We start from the raw sequence: 21944 nt of genomic DNA, 5'->3' as shown, positions 1-21944 counted from the left end.
TTCGGTCCATACCCCCAAATTTCAACATTATTTTACATAGGGCTTGTGCATCCAGACCCCCTTCTAAAAAAATTAGAATGGAGCCCTGGTTATTATCATCGCTTACCTACCTACCTATTAATCTTCATTTGCTACACATATTCCAGGTTAGGTAAATGGGTACCTGGCAGGAATTAATTCCTTGAAATGTCGGAGCGCCGTAATGGTAACCATGCTGAAGCCGGTATAATAATTTTCAAAGCTCTTTGGAAGCGCATAGAGACGTTATAATGTGATATGCGCTATACAAGAACAAAAAATTATTAATATTACCTTACATTTACATTCTTGAGATTTACTCTGATGAGCATCAGGTAAAAAGCTTCAGAATCTGTATTTGGTGCTATTCTTTGATTTTGTAATACCAATCATCTCTTCAGTTTGTTTTTGTTGATCAATTGATATAAGTCCACCCTTCTACTTCTACTTCTACGACGATACTCAGCAGGATCTATAAGTCAGGATGTATAGTGCTGAGGAATAAACTATCTAGTTCTTGGTCTAGATGCTGGGTGGAAGCGCTCCCTTGAAGCCCTCCAGTGAAGTAATCCTCGGTTATATGTAGTTCTACTCAAGCTACGGTCAGTTTCTGAAAAAGGTATCCTCTTTTGAGGTTCTATGAAGGTAGCTAGCATTTCCATGTCATGTTGCATTAATTTCCATTCCCAAAATAACAAAACTCAAGTCCTAATAATGATATCCTGATTGGATGTGTTAAATATTTATCGTTGCACCTCAACTCAACTCTTCATGCGGTGGCCCCCACATAAACGAGGCAAGTTCTGTCTGTGGGAACAGCCTCGATCCTTCTACGAGCCAAATTCCTCCATATGTCATCTCGGGATAATGTGCCGCTATTGTCCAACTCTTTTCCACTTGAGCGAATAAATGCATGAATCCTCCCCGGCATTCTCATAATGTGGCTTCAGGAACCACAGAGCTCATTCTGTTTTTTTGTGCAAATACCACCGTACCGCCAGAGGCATGTTCCTCCCAACAATCGATGGCGGTCTCACAGTAGAGAAACGATAATCAGCCCAGACACTTCGTAATTAATTTCTATATAGAATGTAGGACGCTACTTAATCACATTTTCCTCATTAATCACCCTATCCACATACCAGGCTCGTTCTCACATAACAATTAGTGCGATTTGGATCACGATGCAAAGATTTTTTTTTTTTGGCAACCGTCCACACATGCCAATTTAGTGTGAATTGAATTTTTTGGGCGACCATTCACACACAGAAAATTCTCGCTTGACGGCGAGAAAGTCCGAACTGCCCATCTTGACAATGTATGCGCGCTTGGAATCCTGGGATTAAATAAATCAATTTTGATTCTCAATACCATTCATGCACAACCCTGGGCAAACTATTGAGATTATTCGCAAGACTTAGTGCGAATTGGATTGCGATGCGAATCACAAAGATTAGTGAAATTATTCTCTCCACACAATCAAAATAAAAAGATCTTTAGATCGCTATCCAAAAATTGATTTTTAAATCTCCCTTTTTTTGTTGTAGGTGTGAATGCCCCTAATATGCCACTGCATATAAGCAGAAAACCCTATACAAAGATCTGGGTTATTTAGTGAGAAAAGGTTGAGTTCTAGTAAAAATTAGAAAGAGCTTCTGTACGTGCTTCCTCATTCTCTGTATGTTAGATCTGGGGGGTGTTTCACAAAACTTGTCATCAGTGACAAATGACAGTTTTTGTTATAAGCTACTAAAATCGTTGCTTCTGATTGGTTATCAGCAGATTTGTCACTGATTTTTGTCATTTGTCATTGAAAAAGGCTTTTTGAAACGCCCCCCAGAAGAGACTCATAGTAAGAATGTACACTTAAAAGGACTGCTATTCAAGTGCCCTAAGAATAAAGGTACATGTATGGACCTTGTTGCTTTTTTCGGGGGGGGGGGGGGGTTATCCCTTTGCATGCATATAAAAGGTTGAACCTGTACCACCAATTGTGATAAAGGTATTACAGAACTGGAGAATTCAATTTAATAATATTTATTTTAAATTGAACAAAGATATTTCCCTTCAGAAAAAATTCCAAGATTGCATTTGCTATTAAAATAGCTTTCTTTCATTTTGTATGTCTATTACTTTGCCCTCTCCCCTCTCTCTCTCTCTCTCTCTCTCTCTCTCTCTTTCTCTCTTTCTCTCACTCTCACTCCCTCTTCCTGTATCTTCCTCTCTTCTCTCCCTTTTCTCATTCTCTCTATCTGATCGATGTCTCCACTTATATCCTTGATGCTGTTACTTTCTCTCTTTCCCCATCTAATATGTCTACGTAGGATGATAAACCTGTAGCGCCTGGGCCAGGTGGCGCTCAGGGCAGGCAAGGTGGCTAAAGCAATAAAAGGCTCAAGAAACAAGTCATATTAACTCATCCCTACACGTATTATGTTACACTCTAGCTCTTGTACATGAAGCATTTAAGCTATTGTCAAGTCCTGGTCATTGCCAAAGAAACTGCATAGCTGCCAACTGCTCCTATTTTGGAGGAATGATTCCTGTTTTCTTCCTTCAAACTAGTGTTTTGCATGAACCCTAGATGCCTGTTTTTTTGTTATAAGTCTCTGTATTCTGTATTCCTAATTTTTGCCATTTAAAGTGTGAGCAGCTATGAAACATTCTTGAAGTTAATGGAGAACAAAAATGCCTAAAGGTCTAGTGAAATCCAAATATAAGTTGATTCCTGATGATGTGCAGGGCTGCATTATTATTCAAACATCTAAATGTATTTCATAGGTTTTTAAATATATATTAAAAAAAAAAAAAAAAAAAAAAAATCAATTTTCTCAGACCTGCTATGCTCAACCCTAAAACTATGCTCCAGATCTCATTCCCTAAATGATATCATCTGCCAATCATTAGTGAGCTAACAAGAGACAAACAGTGGTACGTTACTTCACCCAGCTCAGCACTTGCTCACAAAAGAATTGCATGATTTAATTTATACAATACCCCCACATTACCTTTCTTTTCCTGACTTTGCCTGACTTTGTTGGCATTGTATGGTCTGTTGTAAACATGTGATCAGCTGATTCAATTGTATATTTACTGCATTTTGATGTGGCATCGAAATTTGGTCCAAAGTTTTAAAATATTGTTAGTTGTATTTAGAGGGGTGTGGTGGTGTATTGGATACGTTTTTAGGCTGTGGCACGACGTTAATCTAGATTGACATTTGTCACTTTCCACCCATGTGTGAAATGGTTACCGTTAGGATCTTTCTTGAATGCTTTGAGGACCGAAATCGGTACTCTCTAAAAAAATCGAGTGATCACGGACGTCACTCCTCTGGAGAGTGAAAATGTAGTGAAAATAGAGTGAACATTCACTCTTTTCTTCTTATAGAAAGCACTCTAAAATCAATCGATTTTCACTCCTAAACAAGTGATCACGGACGTCACTCCCAAGAAAGTGAAAATAGAGTGAAAATTCACTCTTTTTTCTAAGAGAGTAGCAGAGAAGAGCAGGGGTAATATTGGTGCACCTTGAGGAATTATTATCATATAATTATTGATATGAGAGCTTTATAAGAGCAGAATCTTTTTTATGTGAAATTGGTACTATGATATCTGAGAGATATCAAAGAGATCGAGAAAGCTCATAAATTATTTCTCAGCATTGCCAGAACTTGCCCCTATCTTTATTAATCTTCTTTTGAATCATTTAGGATGCATTATGTCTCGTTGACTTGATTACTTCAAGTCAGCATAATCTAGAGACTAGGAGGTAAAGCCTGTAGGAAAGCAGATAAGTGTTTTCCACCTGTAAATTTTATCTCTTAGTAATCATTTAAAGTGACTCGGTAACATTGTTGAAGGTTGATGAAGAAAATGCATAATTTTTGTATGAAATGTTACTTATTATGTACTGTACTAACCCTCTAACATGCAAAAAATCCTGAAAAAATTCTCAAACCACAAAGATATATATGGTTTTATTTGAAGGTGTCAATGTGCGACACCAACTAACTGTAAATTCTCCCAACCATTTTTGAATTTTCCCAACCATTTTTCCTTGGAAACAACAATAAGACAGGCTTTTAAAAATCTTTCAACACTTCAATGTCTGGAATGGTATCTAGCGCCAGTTCTTTGCTTTGTGACGATTTACATTCACCTAAAATGTAATTAAATTATGATAATATAGTTCGGATAATTGAGAAATCGATCCGATCAGTTTTCCCAATTTTTGTCATTAATAACTTAAACTTTCAGATTATCTCTAATTGTACATCTAGCATTGAACTCACTACCTTAGCACCATTTGCTCTGATCTGAACAATGTTACCAAATCCCTTTAAAGGTACTATGTCCCATTTACAGGCCAAAAAAATGAAAAAGTTAAATTCCAACTGCATTTGAAAGATAATACTAATTTAGAACTTCCCTAAAAAAGGTGGGGCTTGAAAATGTCTTCAAGTGGGAAAATAACGACTATTAGTTGTCAAATCGACTTTAGGGCTATAGAGCCCAAAAGTAATAGTCTCGATTTTCAGACAATTGGACCGAATGGTCATACATTTTATGCTGCGCAAAGATTCAATCAGTTTAATCACAAGAAGTGGGTTATTGATGTAGACAAATGCTCATGTACCCTTTACAACTCTTTCCATGTATGTTATTACCAAAGAAGAAAAAAGCCAGTCAGTCACTCAATAGTGTCTGACAGGGAAGTCTAGCAAGTAAACGGGTTTCCTTGCATAATTTGAATATGAGGACACTGCTAACGTTTAAATTTCGCAGATAGGACATACATGGCATATTCATAATTCCTGCAAAGTTCTACAGAATTTGAGGCTGGCTGCAAAAGGGACATAGTACCTTTAAGGGGTAAAAACAAACACGAGGGTCGTCAACATTATTTCTAATCGGTTGTAGATTTATGCAAACTGACATATAATGTTATGATTCTTAACATCAATAAATCAACATTCAAAACACTTGGGCCTTATCATATCCCTTGCAGAAATCATTTAAGGGGTGAAAAACGAACACGACGCTGTGCAATCAGGATGGGTGACATTATTTCTAATCGGTTGCAGATTTATGCAAACTGACATATAATGTTATGATCCTTAACATCAATAAATCAACATTCAAAACACTTGGGCCTTATCATATCCCTTGCAGAAATCATTTAAGGGGTGGAAAACAAACACGACGCTGTGCAATCAGGATGGGTGACATTATTTCTAATCGGTTGCAGATTTATGCAAACTGACATATAATGTTATGATCCTTAACATCAATCAATCAACATTCAGAGCACTTGGGCCTTATTCATTGCAGCTAGGCTGTGGCTTCATGGCGCCATAGATGAGGTCCCAGCGCAGCTCTGGTGCTCGTTCTGCATTCCATTAACATCTTACCTCGCGTTCAGACTACCAAACTATATCATATACACTGTAGCTAAACGCATAACTGTACGATGATTAAATGTTTTTAGTCTGAACATCCTATAACTATATGCCTGTGTGAGTATCATTTTGAATGATTTTTTAAAAGAATCAGGGTCCCACTCATGTCTGAATGTGGTATGAGTTGTATTGATCTGACAAGGTTTATTGGGAAATATTCAAAGTCATGGCTCAAAGCTGATACAATGTCATGCAGCAAGTTTACAATCCATGTGCATTTATATCTGTGGGTTATCTTGATTCAAACACTGCTTCATGGTGTTCAACGTATCAGTTGTGATTCTGTTTTGAATTTGAAAAAAGGAAGGCAAGCATTCCATCCAATAACAATGGCCGTCCAAGTTGTTGGTGTAATCTTTGATAACATGATGCAGGAGCAGTTTACTGATTCTGCAAATGGCATATTTTTAAAAAGTATTTGAAAAAAAAAAAAAAAAAAAAAAAAAAAACCAAAGCAAATTTGAAAAAAAGATAAGTAATGATATGATTATTTTGTTTTTGTTTAAGTCATCAAATTTCTTCTTTGCTAGTTTATTAAGATAATTAGTGAAAAGAAAAAAAGGGGGGGGGGGTGGTGCAAATTTGTGTTGTTGTACACTTGAGATTTGAGGGGGAGGTGGTGCATGGCAGGCTGGTGTGTCTTGTTAACCCAGGCACTAAGTATGTGGACTCATCATAGGTCTGCTTATTTTCTTCTTGTGCTTATAAACCTGCAATCTCATTATCATCCGTTGAGAGCCAGAAGGGCGTTTAGTGCTGTTAGAGTAAATAAATTAATGCCCTTCTGGACTGGAAGAAGATGATTGAAGTAATTGCTGCCCTTGAAAGGTGATAATGAAAACATGGCCTTCCCCAGGCATGTATCTTGATTGTTTGTATATAGCCCCCTCGTTCTCACTAGACAAATTCATTGTGCAGCTATACGAAAACTGTACAACAAAAACGTTTGTCTTTAGTCTGAATGCTGTATAACTAATACAAAGTAGAACAAAAAGTTTAGTAACAAAAAGAGGATTGAGTATTGTTCCTAATGGAGACTTGATGAAGAATCACAGTCCACTTCTAATGTGCAAGTCATATTCTTTAAAAAAAAAAGAGTAAAACTTGGCAGGGCTATATCCTGAGCATGCACGCACTGATGACTGGCTTGCCTTCATATTTAAAGTGGAAACGGTTCAATTGGTAGTGGAGACGAAAATTTCTCCCCTTTTTGCGGAATTACAAGAGCATTTTCAACAGATTTAGACCCTCTTCTGCCTAAAAACAGGTTAAAACTATGCTTGAAATGTAGCACTATATTTGGCTTATGGAGTACAAATTCACAAAGAGCATCCTATTTTCGCGAAATTTTCCTGACGTAGATTTCCTGCAAGTGTGAACATGCTGTATGTATCCAGGGATTGACACAGTTGGTTTGTGATCATGTTGATCAAGATGGCGGCTGGGGTTTGACGTAACGCGTCTAAACACACCACCGCCATAACCATTTAAATTTGCGAGAAAATCAAATTTGACATTTGATTTCTTCCCAATCCCTTTTGCTAACATTAGGAGCTGAACTAGTCCCTCTCCAATCTAGCCAATTTCTTTGAGTAAATGTCACCACTCATACACTACTTGTATAGAAGAATTCAGTGTCTGTGGACAAAATGATGAAAGGTCCATTCACATGACTGGAAAAAACCATAAACCCCAATTGTGTTGTCATTTAAGACACACTTCTGCAAATATTTCCCCCCAAAAAACTGTGTTTGAAGACAAATTTTGATAAAAGAATACATCATTTTGTTTTTTTGTCGTACGCAGAAAACCTAATTTTTATTATTTTAACAATACTCGACTTAACACACATTTATTTTGAAAATCCTTGCAGAAATGTGTCTTAAATGACATCCTCTTTCACATTATGATACAATTTAAGTTACTTAAGTGAAATTTTGCCGTCAATGTTTGGGGCTCCCAACACTTATGTATTGCAATTCTGTTTGGGCGACGAAACATCCTTCTAAGTTACTTAAATTACATAGACTTCAAAAAAGGGCATTACGACTCTGCTCTAATTCCCCTTTCTTAGCTCCCTCACAACCTTTATTTAGAAAATTCAATACTTTACATATTTATGATATTAATAAATTGCAAATTGCCTCATTGATGCAACGATTTTTCTCAAACTCACTACCTCCAAACCTTATGCACCTATTTAGTCTTAACAATGTGGTCCATACCCACTACACAAGAAATGCTGATAAATTCCATCATTGGAATGCTTCGTCCAATATACTAACCGATTCTCTCCGTTATGTTGGTCCAAAAATGTGGAATTCTCTACCTCCATTTTTACAATCTGTTGGATTTAATAATTCTTTCAAAAGACTTTACAAGAAACATCTTCTCTCTCTTTATAACGCATAATTTATTTTAAGACCACACCTATATTACTAATACTCCTTTTTTTTTTTTTTTCTAAAAAAAACAAATATGCAAGGGAGAATTTTTTTTTTTTTTTTTTTTCTTCCTTTCTTCAAGTATATGTTATTATTACTTCTGCGCCTGGTGCATTCAATTGTCAAGCCTTACTGGCTTTTACGGATGCACCATTTTCCATTTATATTTTGAATGCTGTTATGTCAATTTTATATGTAATTTTGATATTTTACATGTTATGAAATTCCATATTTTATCTTTGTATATATTGTTATGATGATGGAAATAAATTTCAATTCAATTCAATTCAACTTTTATTAAAATGCTCCTGACTTTATTTGTCTACATTTTGAAATGCTATATATATATATATATATATATATATATATATATATATATATATATATATATATATATTTCTATCACAGGAGCTGTAGTGAAGTTTTCATGTACTTTTGAGTGTCTCTGCTTTGGAACCTTACACTTCTACACATTGTATCAGTCTCACTATTGATCTGTGCATGGGTGAATTAGATTTCATGTGAATTAGGCTATGTAAAGTTAGACAAACCTATTTTCTCTCTGCAACAATGCAAGTGGCTCGTATTGCAATTGTTGACACAGAGTCTGAATGCTTAGAAATTTGAAGCTTGTCTATATATGCAGCCAGCAAAATATTCCAAGTGTTTTCTAAGGACCGAGGTAGTTTATTGAGAAATAATTTCTGAGTGTATTGCAGTAGTAAAAGGACATGCATTTGAACCTAGAACCTTTTTTTATCAAAAGTAGTGACCACACCACTTTTGTGGCATATGGATAAATCACTGAACTGTGAATAACAGTGTATGTTGTTCAAAGGCCATGAGCATAGAGTTTACATAAAGTTATTTTAGAATGCAACAAAAGAGGAAAAGATATTTATTATTGAAACATATGGTTGAAAGAGAAATAAAATAATTTTTTTAAACATTTTTTTTGAAAGATCACGTACCAAAGGAATGGCTGTGACAGATTTATGTCAGTTAAATTTGAGTTGTAGTTACCTTTTATGTTTTTTGTGTATAATTATTTTTCCATTGATATATTATAATGATTATAATTTATGATAATTCTTATAATATTATTGTTTTGTTAGTATTAAATTATTATAGTAGTCTGTTATCCCTTCATCCAAGAGAAATGTTGCAAAATATTGACAGCAGAGAAGTTCAAAGATAAATTGTAAAACTACCAAATTCTTTTTTTTTTTTTTTTTTGTCGATCTATAGTAGATATGAACACAGTATAGTTGAAAATTAACAGTTTTTATTGCAGAACAATGTTTTTTTTTATAATGTATTTGTATAAAGGACAAATTTTTATGTTTTTTTTTTATAGTTGATCTATAGTAGATATCAACATAGTATGCTTAAACGTAACAGTTTTATTGAAGAACAATGTTTTTTTTTAAAATTTATTCATATAAAAGATAAATTGTTATGGTTTTTTGTTTTTTAGTTGTAGATATCAATTTTATATTGTAGATATCAATTTTGTTTAAACGTAATTTTTTTTAATTGCAGAACAATTTTTTTAAAAAATGTATTTGTATAAAAGATCAATTTTTATGGTTTTTTGTTTTTTAGTTGATCTATAGTAGATATCAACATAGTATGCTTAAACGTAACAGTTTTTTTCAAATGTATTTAAAAGACAACAGGTCAAATAGCTTTTCAATATTCATGTAAAAAATGTGTCTCCATCCCAAGTCCACAAAGATGTTAACACATAATACCTTTTTCTTTATGTTATGAAAAATATCCTATTTATTGATTTCATTTTTAAAAAATAGAAAAAAGTAGGGAAGAGCAAACATTTACATTGATTTTAGGCTGCACAGTAATGACAATGAATTTTGTTTTCCATATAAAATGAATAATTTTGATTATACTCATAAAGTCTAGAACCACACGGGCATTAACTCTGTATTGAAGCATATGAGAGAACGTCCTTCTGATTCCAAACAGAGAGTATGTCAGAATAACATGTGGAATGTCACATCACCAATTTATTATGGATTCCTTTCAAATTGAATTTAATTGAAATAATGGGGCCTTCGTCATTTCTGAAAGCTTTCTGATATATAGTGAGGTCAGATAACATATATTCATTAATTATCAAAATATGTTTGGTATGAAAAAAGAGGGAGAGAGAGAGAGAGAGAATGATAGAGAGAGAGAGAGAGAGAGAGGAGGGGGGGGGGGGGAGGAGGAAAGAGAGGTGGGGTGGAGAAAAACAAGAAGAAAATCAGTTCATATATACTATATAATATAATCTCCTTTGGGATTTGTTGAAGGCTTGGTCAAGAAATTGAGATTCATCAAAATCTGACAACCATGAAGTATGAACAGATTTTTATTTCTGCTGTAATGCAATGATAAATGACTTATTTGACCTTCAATATATCACCATAAATATGCCAACCAGCTTTATGCCTCACAAACCCTAAAAGGCGAAATAAGTAATACATCCTCATTTGACAATATTTTGTTGAAATGTGAGGATTTGTTGTAGTTGTTGTTTAATGTTTTTTCCATTGAAATGAAGAATGCAGGATATTACTCTGTACCAAGCAAAAAGGTTCTCCAACACTGGTACCACATACATTATTTGGGGCGATTCCATTGCATTTTGTCTTGTATCATGTATGTCATGATTGTTTCATCACAAGATGGACGATGTTTTGATATATATGCTATATTGGTAGAGATACAAGAAAGAATTAGTAGTCAGTAGTTATATCACATAGTTTTTTTTAAATTTTTGGATGAAATACATTGAGTTTTATTTTAATAGTATTTACCTTATGCATTTTAATATCAATATTGATAGTGTTCCACAATGCCTAGAGAAGTCAAATTTGCTTTGATCCTTGTGTGCGGCTTCTGATAGAGCCATCCTGAAAAAATTAAATCAAATGACTAAGATACATTGTATGCATTAATATTATCTTGTTTTTTTATAATTGGGACATGATTATATCTTGACAAAATAAGAAAAAAATGCAGTCTATATCTTTTTTTCTCTTTTCTACTCCACCCTCTCTCTCTTTTATCTGCAGATGCGCTCTCTGTTTTGTTCAATAATTTCTTTCTTCTTTCTGTCCTCTTCCGATTATATTTTCTCTATTATTTCCTTCTCCCTCTCTCTGCATCATGTGTCTCATATTCTGAACTACCAGACAACTGACTATCTGGCATCCTATTTTTCATCAAGGTCATCATTTCACAAGATCGTCATAAGTACCAGTTCACCGACATCAAATTGAAACGCATGTTAAATGTACCACTTGCATTTCAATGGGTTGCCTGTGAACATGTACTTGGCTGTTTCTTTTATGTAAAACAATCCGGGTCGAATGTTGGCTCTCTGAAGAGGATATTTAACCTGAATGGCCTTTAATAAAACACGTCCACGTCTCAAAATACTGTCATTACATCCCATGTATCCTGCCTTCTTCCTGTCTACTTCGTGTATGTCTACAAAATCAGCATTTGAAAACGAGCCATTACGTTATGTTAGTCTTATCTAGCATGGTCAATGCCCCCATTAAATTCTCAAAACCATCTGTTACTCACGAATATGAACGGAAAATGGAGACGCCGACAGCTGACTCCATTACCCTCTTACTCGATCCTCTCTCTTCTCTTTTCCTTTCTCTCTCCCTCTCTTCGTCTCCCTCTCTCTCTTCGCATGTTCTCTTCCACTCTCTCTCTCTCTATCTCTCTTCTCAACCTTCTCTTCTCTGTCTCTCTCCCTCTCCCTCTCTCTCTTTCACTCTTTCTCTCTTTTTCTTAACGTTTCCATACAGGCGTCAGATATTTTCATTACAACATCGCTATTGATTTTCATGCCACGATCTTGCCTCTTCTATGAATGTCCCTGATGGTATGCTCAAGTGTCATGCTTTGTTGAAGAAGAGATTGAAAAAGTGAGAGAGAGAAAGAGGGGAGAGAGAGAACGAGGGAGAGAGAAAGAAGAAGGAGGGAGAGCGTTCAGAGAAGTGTGGGCGATTTTCTTCAAGAACTGCACAACACAAAAAGCATTCTGATAGGCCCTTGAGTGATATTTTTAATATCAATTGTGGCGTGCGTATGAAACATGATGCTTAGATGCAAAGCAAAATATCGCTCTTCAATAAAGCTATATATATGAACATTGATAGGTTTAGAATATGATCAACAAAATTTGACATTTTTATAGCTCATGTGTTCTGAACTGCTGTAAAGGTGATATAATGTCAACTATATGAATAGTAAAATGTCAAGGAGCAATTATCGTTGGTACATATAATTTGTACCACCCTCCCATTTTCTTTCATTGTTTTTATGCCTCCGCCACCGAAGGTGGTGCCGGAGGCATCATGTTTTCGGGTTGTCCGTCCGTACGTCCGTCCGTCCGTACGTCCGTCCGTCCGTCCGTACGTCCGTCCGTACGTCCGTCCCATTTGACCGTTATCACAATATCTCAAGAACCATTTAAGATTTAAACTTAAGACTCGGGAATAGTATTTATCACCATAGGAAGACGATCTGATTAGATTTTGGAGTACGTAGGTCAAAGGTCACCGGTCACAGAGGTCAACTTATGAAATTCCTTGTATTGAGTTTGTTAGCGCGATATCTCAAGAACCATTTGAGATTTAAACTTCAAACTTAAGGATAGTATGTATCACCATAGGAAGACGATCTGATTAGATTTTGGAGCACGTATGTCAAAGGTCAAGGGTCACAGAGGTCAACTTATGAAATTCCATACATTGAGATTGTTATCATGATATCTCAAGAACCACTGGAGATTTAAACTTCAAACTTGGTGATAGTGTGTATCACTATAGGAAAACAATCTGATTACATTTTGGAGCACGTAGGTCAAAGGTCAAGGGTCATAGAGGTCAACTTATGAAATTCCATACATTGAGATTGTTATCATATCTCAAGAACCACTGGAGATGTAAAAACTTCAAACTTAAGGATAGTATGTATCACCATAGGAAGACGATCTGATTAGATTTTAGAGCACGTAGGTCAAAGGTCAAGGGTCACAGAGGTCAACTTATGAAATTCCATACATTGAGATTGTTATCATAATATCTCAAGAACCACTGGAGATTTAAACTTCAAACTTAATGATAGTGTGTATCACCATAAGAAGACAATCTGATAAGATTTTGGAGCACGTAGGTCAAAGGTCAAAGGCCACAGCGCACATTATGAATGCAAAAAACAGCTTGTGATCGCGTTATCTCAAGAACCGATTGATGGATTCATGCCAAAATTAGGTCATGTTTGTTACTTGCAGAGCCAATGAACTGAGTAGATTCTTGGTTCATAAGGTCAAAGGTCAAAGGTCATGGGCCCATTATGTATGCAAAAATAGCTTGTGAACGCATTCTCATTAGAACTGACAGATGGATTACTATTTAACTCAGAACATCTTGCAGAGCCAATGAACTGAGTAGATTTTATGGTCATGAGGTCAAAGATCAAAGGGTCATATATGTATATGAGAAATTGCTTGTAATCACAATATTCTGAGAACCTGTCAATGGATTACCATTGAACGTGAATTCAATTTTTTTTTCTGTTTTGGTTTGTAAAATTGCTCTATAACGGAGGCATCATTTTCGACTGCGCGCAGTCGAATTCCATCTAGTTGTAAATATGAATGTAAATCAAATTGTACATCACATTGCATCTTTCTCTTTATTTCTGTATGATGTATGTATATTCCATGTAATTCAGCTCTTGAGCAGCAATGTTTAAAAAATAAATTCAATTTAATTTCAGATAAACATCAACAAATCTGTCCCTACTTTTGTACCTCTGAAAGAGTGAGGAAAGATCTCCTAAGCAAAAGTCACACTGCTGTGACTGGTCACATTTTCTTCTCTTTTTTTCTTTAGCTGTTAACCTTCAAAGAGTTATGCAGCATATCATGATGAGTGGGGGGGGGGGGGAGGGGGAAGAAACATTAATCTCTAGAGACCCTTTTTGTATTTCTTGACTCTACAGTGATTCTTTACCTTACCACTACAAAAGAGGCTTACAAGCTTCCTTTCTCTTTTTCTTGGTGGAAAGTCTTTCAGGAGGGGTAAATTGTGCCCCTGTCCCTCCTTCAAAAAGCCTAGTGTCCGGTATAAGTCATTAGACTTACTGGATGCCATCATAGGTGATACACGGACGAGATGCTAGAGGGTCCCCAAGATTGAGTTTGTTTTTACCCTCCCAGCCATTGAGACTGCCAACTAATTATCAACTTCAATCTTAAGAGCCTGTGTGTTAGAGAAGCACAAGTTTGCCCCTGACCCCAAAACATTGGACAATGAAAATGAAATATTGACTATATTTGAAGAGCTTGATTCCAAAAGGAGCTAAATCCATATTTTATCAAAACTGAGTTTTTTGTCTTAAAATAATGGTGTCCTACATGGGGACAAAATGCACTATATCACATTCTAAAATTTTACCAGGAAGGATGAAAATTTTTAGTTACAATATCATGTTTCATTCCAAAAGGAGCTAAATCCAAATTGGTTTCATTCCAAAAGGAGCTAAATCCACTTGTGAGTAAATCACCTTGTTTGTTTCTCCACTTTCCCTTCAGCCATGTACCTTCATGTTGCTATTTATGTTAAAGGTGTCGCCCTGGACCAATAATATATAATAAGAAATAATGTACCAGTTATTTCTGATTTTTTTTCTAAATTATTGAAATTTGTGGATTTAGCTCCTTTTGGAATGAAACATGGATTTAGCTCCTTTTGGAATGAAACGGATTTAGCTCCTTTTGGAATGAAACTGTAAAATGTTGTTTACTTTCTTTTCAAAAGGTATTTTTAGATGTGAATTCACTGTAATTATTTAAAAGGAAAGGTTTGCTACTAAATTAAAATAAATTTCAGTCACTTTATTGAGAAAATATTATAAAATTTTACAAATTTTAAGTACAATATCATGTTTCATTCCAAAAGGAGCTAAATCTACGAAAAATGAAAATCTAAAAATTAATAAAAAATCAGAAATAACTTCTAGATTTTTTAAAATCATATATTAGTAGTCCAGGTTGACACCTTTAACATATATAACAGCATGAAGGTACATGGCTGAAGGGAAAGTGGAGAAATAAAAAAAGGCGATTTACTCAGAAGTACCCAAAGTGGATTTAGCTCCTTTTGGAATGAAACTCTTCATTTGTTAAAGGAATGATTTAAAAAATCTATTTATTGACAATCTACATCAATACATTGTCAATACACTAACCCTGTGAAAGGGATATTTTATATTTCCATTAACTCTTTATATGCCCCCCCCCCAATCGCCCTGTGCTATGTTGTGTTTATCATGCCATAGGTATACTGAAGGCTTCAAGATTATTGAACTGTTTCCAGTTACAGATTAATCTATGCAGTTGATAGAAGGGTTTTGATGAGACTCATCAGGGCAGGAACTGAGTAATTTTGCAAAGCCATTGTGTTGCACAAAGCAATCCTGCCCCCAGATGGAACCTAATTTGTGTGCAAAAATGTATGTGTGGCAAACCAGCGAGGTGTTAAACTTGTATGCATACAATGTTTTGGGAAAGTGGTGACAAATTGAGAGCCCTGAATTGATGGACCAAGATCAATTTGAATCCCTCCATTGTTTGTGATATTTTGATAAAATTTTAATGAATGCCATCAGGATAACTTTTTGATCATTTAAAAAATTCATTGATCAGTTTTTTTACCCTGAGAGGCTCTGTTGTAAATGGGAAACAAAAAGATTGTTACTTTACATGATATTGAAATTATAGTTATGTTATTATACGTGAAACAGATTTTGTTAGATAATCTTCACGTCACAAACTGTGTCAACAAACTTTTTTTAGAGGAAACCTATCACTCAAGTGACCATAATTCTTCAGAATATGATTAATTTCATAAATGTCACAGTATTGAAGATACCGATCACCACACGGCGATGCCTTGATCTTCAAAAGTACTTCACACTCCCACCAAAGCAATGAATATATATATACTCCTCGTTTAACTATCCCACGTCCCCCAGAACTGCCAATCATCACTCGTTCCCTCGGGCCCGTTGCGGAAGATTATCCATTTTATTGATACAGGACGGCGTTTATTGGCGCTTAGAGGTATGCCATTACACCCTGTCCTCTGTAGAATACGACATGTTGAGTCCGGGGCCAGCTCCAAGCCAATATCAACATATTTTTTTTCCGCGCTGCTGATGAGTTGAAATATTGAAGAGCTGGGTGCGCCGACCCAACAAGTGCTTTGAATCGGGATTGATTCATTTGGAAGCTACTCTCGCAAGGGACGTAGATTATTGCGCAAGTACAAAGGGGGATAATCTAGGGTAAATTAACGGTGATATTTATCAGTAATGACATGACATTTATGTTCTGCTGGAGAGTTGGTTATTGGGTTAATTAATCAAAACATGTTTAGGGAGAGCACTAGAGCCCGTTGATTGGAGTAATCAGTTTATGTTTGCCATCAATTTTGATTGAACAATGCTGTTTTGATGAACCTGTTTTGTTTTGTTTGTTTCATTTCCCAGAATGGGGCCATATAATGAAGAGATAATTTGATCATGCAAGGTTTTTCCCTATTCATCAAGCCTAGACTACCAGCCTTTTCACACACAGCTAAAATTCTATAAACACGATTAGTTTAAAGGGCTTTAAACTAATCAGCTGTACATAAGACATCATTTGCACCCAGAAATTGCGGTGCGATCGTTAATCCTTTCGTGATTAACTACTGCTCTTAAAATGTGCAGTAGTGCCATTGCGCATTGAAGGTCAGGTCATATCAAACAAAGCACACGCTCCATCCAGTTTAAACACGTTTAAACCGTTCACACACAAAATGTCAAGCTCTCTAGATACGAACTTCGTATCTGCAGCCTGCTTTGAGGGGCGTATGTTTCGCGACTTCTTATCTATCCGAACATCGTATAAACGATGTTTACACACGGAAAATTTTCTTTAAAGGTGTTTAAAACTGTTGAGTTAAACATGTTTATACTAATCCTCTCTAGATACGATGAGTTTTAGCTGTGTGTGAAAAGACTGTTGATTAGATCTTTAAACAGCGATTTTTCCTCTTTTTCATGTTATATGTTCCACAAACAAAAACACGTGCGAGCTCAAGCTACATATACAAGTAGAGTGTTATTAAATAACTGAAGAGGTTCATCTGACTAAAAACTTACTTCTTTCTTCACAGTCAGTAGGTATTTGTTTCCTAATGAAGGTGAAGACAGAACTAATTGTCAAATGGAGCATTCAGTTCTCCTTCATTCTATATATACACGTAATTGTCTAAAAACATCATGTTTAATCACGCACTAACTTGTCAATGAAAGACAGTGCTTGGATTGTATTTCAGTTTGTCCAGCTGTGTGTACACGTGCTATCAAAATCAATCACACGCTGCAACTTCCCTTCGATGTGGATTTCTTTCAGCTTTTTAAAATTCAAACTTTGATAGTATTCTTTTTCCACGCCGGCTTGTTTTACCATTGACAAATTACAGCATGAATTATAACTAGCAGCAAATTGTATTCTTGTAAAGGAAGAAAAGATGATGTATTGAGGTATCAAATAGACTTGGTTAACCTTTTCCTGCACTCATAATTTTTTCCTCAACTCCACTTCGTAAAATTTAGAATTCACTATCACGTATTACTCAGTTTTGTAAGACACAGTCTCTACATTATGGTTTTGCATGAATGGCAATGGCGTATATATCACTGGTTGCATATCATAACCTGGGAGCTTGGTTGAATATAATTTACATGTACATGTAATTGATTCTGATGTAATTGAGTTATAAGCAAGTTTCTTGCATAGCTGAAGGTGTATTGGGGCAAAATATAATATTAAGAGAAGGAAGAGGGATTGAAATGGGTAGAGGAAGAAAGAGATGGAGATAAGGGAGACAGTGGTAGCGGGAAAGAGGTAGAGATAGCTTGTGAGAGATGGAAGTTGTGGTTGAGAGAGAGAGAGAGAGAGAAAGAGAGAGAGAGAGAAAGAAAGAAAGAAAGAGAGAGAGAGAGAGAGAGAGAGAGAGAGAGAGAGAGAAGAAGAAAAAGGTGAGTTTTTTAGCATGGCTGATGTTGGATATAGGAGCAAAGCGGAATATGAATAGAAAGAAGATGGGTTGAAAAAGCAGAGGTACATATGGATAGATATCGAGATATGGAGAATTAGAATGTGACTGGTTGAAAGAGAGGCAGAGAAAATTATGGACGTTGAGGTTTGGCGAGAAAGAGGGTGGGAGAGAGGGGGAGAGAAAAGGAGAGAAGGGGAGAGAGAGTATACAAAGGAGAAAGAGAGAGAGAGAGAGAGAGAGAGAGAGAGATGGCGTGGAAGAAAAAAGAGAAAGAGATAGTACCCTCATGAAATTTAGATTCGGAGAGAGAAACAAAATAAATGTCTGTCATTTACCTGATCATTTCCCTGTCAAAGCTTACCGTTGTACACTCATGTATATTAACTTATACACAGTTCTAAGACATACAGATCATTTTGTGCCCTTTAGTAAGATATGGTGACTGAGTTTATGTTTTCTTCTCCATTTCAGTATACTGTTTGCGGACATTGAAGGCTTCACAAAGCTATCCTCAACCTGTACAGCTCAAGAGCTCGTCAAACTCCTCAACGAACTCTTTGCTAGATTTGACAGATTAGCACAGGTATGTTTCCTCCAGTAACCAATTTTTTTCATGCAGTATTTCTATTCAACCTTTAAAATTGGAAATGTATTCCTCAGGAATACAGAGTTGCATACTTTTAAAAGATTCATAAAAGTTACAAGTATGAAGAAGGAACATCTGTCCAATTCTTTAATAACAAAAAAGAGCTTTCCTTATATGGGTGCTTATATCAGGTTTTTTTTAGTACTTGACTCATTATATACATTACTGAAATACATCTAGTAGAAAATATTGCAGTCTGAATTGCGATAACACTGGCATGGAGTAATAATTTCACAATGACAGTAGCGATGGACGGCATTGATGCGTCAAGTGTTGACAAGTGAAATACATTTCTTCAGCACCAACGCAAAAGGTGCCAAACCCTGGTGAGAATATCCAACACTGACGACACTAGGGGTGTGGATGAATTGACCCATACTCAATCATTCATGTGTAATGATTTGATACATATGAGTATAGTGTATTATTCTTATCCAGTTCTGTCGTCCATCAAAATCAACAATATTTTGTCATGTTGATGTCATTATTACTATAAAAATTGTGTTCAGGTATGACGTCCTAAACAACTGCAAAAAAGAAATGCTGTTAGAAGAAACAATAATAGATAGCGAGGGGGGGGGGAGAGACAGGTATACATAGAGGCTGTTCATAGTACACTACTTGAAAAAATGAAATACCATGAGGACACAAGCAATTATATAAATGTATGGCATGTGATATCTTAGAGATAGAGAAATAAAGAGAGTGAGAGAAATGAAGAGAGAGAGAGAGAGAGTGAGAGAGAGAGAGAGAGAGAGAGGAAGATAAAGAATGTGTGTGAGTGAGTGAGTGGGAGTGTTTGGGTGAGTAAGTGAGAGAGAGAGAGTGAGAGAGGGTATATGTGAGTGAGTGAGTGAGATAGAGAGAGAGAGAGAGAGTGTGTGTGTGTGAGTGTGTGTGTGAGAGAGAGAGAGAGAGAGAGAGAGAGAGACTTAATCACATAAAGAGAGAATGAGCCATACACTTTTAAAACAAAGGAATTTGATTAAAATTAAAGAGACAAAGAGCAAGTTACATTCATTGCATGTGACCCTTGGAACCAAGCCTACCCACGCTGGTATAAGGTCAAGATGGGAAGAAATTGCTACTCAATTAATCTTCTAGATACTCCTTCATCTCTTCAATTAGGAACAAAATCAAATTAAGGATGCCAAAGATAAAAGCCATATCCCAGCATGCAGGTACAAGGTACATGTACTCAAAGCAAGCAGGGTTTGTCATTTATAATGCATCAAAGAAAACTCTATAGGTAAAACCCATCTACAGATGTTGTTAAACCCATTGCCTACAGTATCTGGATGTCTCCTCTATTTTCCCTTTTTGTGGCAAACAAAAAATCTCTCGGTACCATATTCATCATGGGATAGATAAACCAAAGGCTTCAAGATTTTATTTCATTTAATTCAATTTATTTCCACTTCTCATAAAAACATATAACAATTTACATACAATATCTGATTAATACAACAAAACAAAAAAATAGCAAAACAATATTTAACAAATTGAGAGCACTTAGAATTAATGCTTGAGACTATTAATTATGATTAAGATTATTAGTTAAATGTTTTCAGTGCAATAATAATCTTTACTAGTGCTAAAAGAGTTGTCATGGAGCTCATCAGGACCAGACATGATTTTACAAAGTAGATGTGTTGCACAAAGCAATCCTTCCGTCAATTAGTTCCTCCCCGACTTACGGATGTCTGTGCAGACAGGCGAAGAAAACAACCAAAGTGTTAAAAGACAATGGCAATGAGAGAAGTCAGTTGTGAATGGGTTAAGGTTTGTATGAACTCTCTCACCCTTTCCTCCCTTTTAAAGATGATTGCCTATACTTATATGCTTTCTTAGTCTGTCATGTTTCATACAGAGCAGGGGTTTGATTGGTTGTTTAAGATCACTGTTAATTACTTTTGTGGTTGTGATGATTCACGTTGGATGTGAGTTCATGCATTTGTAGGTGACAAATAAAACTTCCCGACAAAGTTTTGGCAAAAATGTAATATCCTGAGGGCCTTGCTTTAAGTGAAACTGGGAAATACAAATTATTTGCTATAGCAGGTACAAGATTATTAGATTATGTAGTATAATCTGTTTTGTGCCCGAAGGGCATTAACTTGTCTTAAAGTAAATGATGAAATACCTTTGTGGATCCAAATGGACACTAAAAAACAATAATAATATAGATGTAAGCTAAGCAACTAAAGATGTTGAATTTATTTCTCATTAAAATATTTAGTTGAAATAAAGCACAGAGTACTGGGATTTTTGTATACATGTATGTTTATATCAAGTTGCATGGTGTAAGGACGAAGTAAAAAAACATATGACAAAAACCTGCTGAAGACGTGCTTACGTTGTGTGGTTAAAATGCATCAAATTAAGAGATACGTTCCCAGCTTCATTATAAGTATCAAGTATTCTGTTTGTTTGTTTTTTATCAAAATACCAGATTGGGATTTAGACAGTAGACAAGACTCCGTCTTAATTAGGGAGAAGAACGATAACACAACTCATGTCAAATTTACAGCTTTTGGTATTACATCATTTGAAATCTACTTTTTTTCCCTCCAGAATTTAAAAGTGTGATTTAAAACGATTGACAACTTTCGGTCTCAATTATTTTAAAATCAATCGTTGTCTAGCAAGCAGAATGACAGTAAATTATGTTCTGTCAAATGTGACTTCTCCCAATTTGTTTTCAGGCCAAATCAAATATCTTGGCAAGTTTTTTTCGACAGGAATCAAACTCTAGAGATGTAGTCCCAATGTGGTCTTGATTGATTTGTGGTAGTGTGGAAGGGAAAAAGTGAAAAGAAAATTAAAATGGAGAAAGAGACGGAGAAAGAAATAAGATATTGTCGTCTGCAAGTCTGTGTTCCAATTCTGACGCTCCCCCGTGCACATTATTCTGCACTGTATGTATTATGTGTAATGCTGTTTCTGTGCTCAGTCCCATTTGTACGAATATATGTATGTGTTTTTGCCTGTGCCTAGAATGTCCCCCTCTTGGAATTTAGTTAAATGCCAATACTAATGTAGTTTGGAAACCAAACGTAAACATCAAAGTTAAATTCATATTTGTTATTGCCAAGCTATATGCTGATATAGCCTTGGAATGCAATGCACAAGGAAACCTAACTGCAGTATGATATTGATGCTGATTTACTTTCATTTCTTGATTTTTTGTTTTTTGTTATTGTTTTCAATCTGAAGAGTCAGACCATTTTATA

At 35.5% G+C, this 21944-nt stretch overlaps 1 protein-coding gene across 1 annotated transcript in view; it reads left to right on the top strand.

Moving 5' to 3' along the window:
• LOC582776 (adenylate cyclase type 5) overlaps positions 1 to 21944 on the top strand; it is a 143256-nt gene that overhangs the window by 55416 nt on the left and 65896 nt on the right. The window contains exon 4 of the mRNA XM_030990224.1: positions 18537 to 18648. Coding sequence (XP_030846084.1) covers positions 18537 to 18648 — 112 coding nt within the window. The remainder of the gene's footprint in view (positions 1 to 18536; positions 18649 to 21944) is intronic.

This window comes from Strongylocentrotus purpuratus, unplaced genomic scaffold, assembly GCF_000002235.5.
Source record: "Strongylocentrotus purpuratus isolate Spur 01 unplaced genomic scaffold, Spur_5.0 spur5_scaffold_19, whole genome shotgun sequence".
Taxonomy (NCBI): Eukaryota; Metazoa; Echinodermata; class Echinoidea; order Camarodonta; family Strongylocentrotidae; genus Strongylocentrotus; species Strongylocentrotus purpuratus.
The sequence above is the reverse complement of the archived record's forward strand: the minus strand, read 5'-3'. Positions and strand labels throughout refer to the sequence as shown.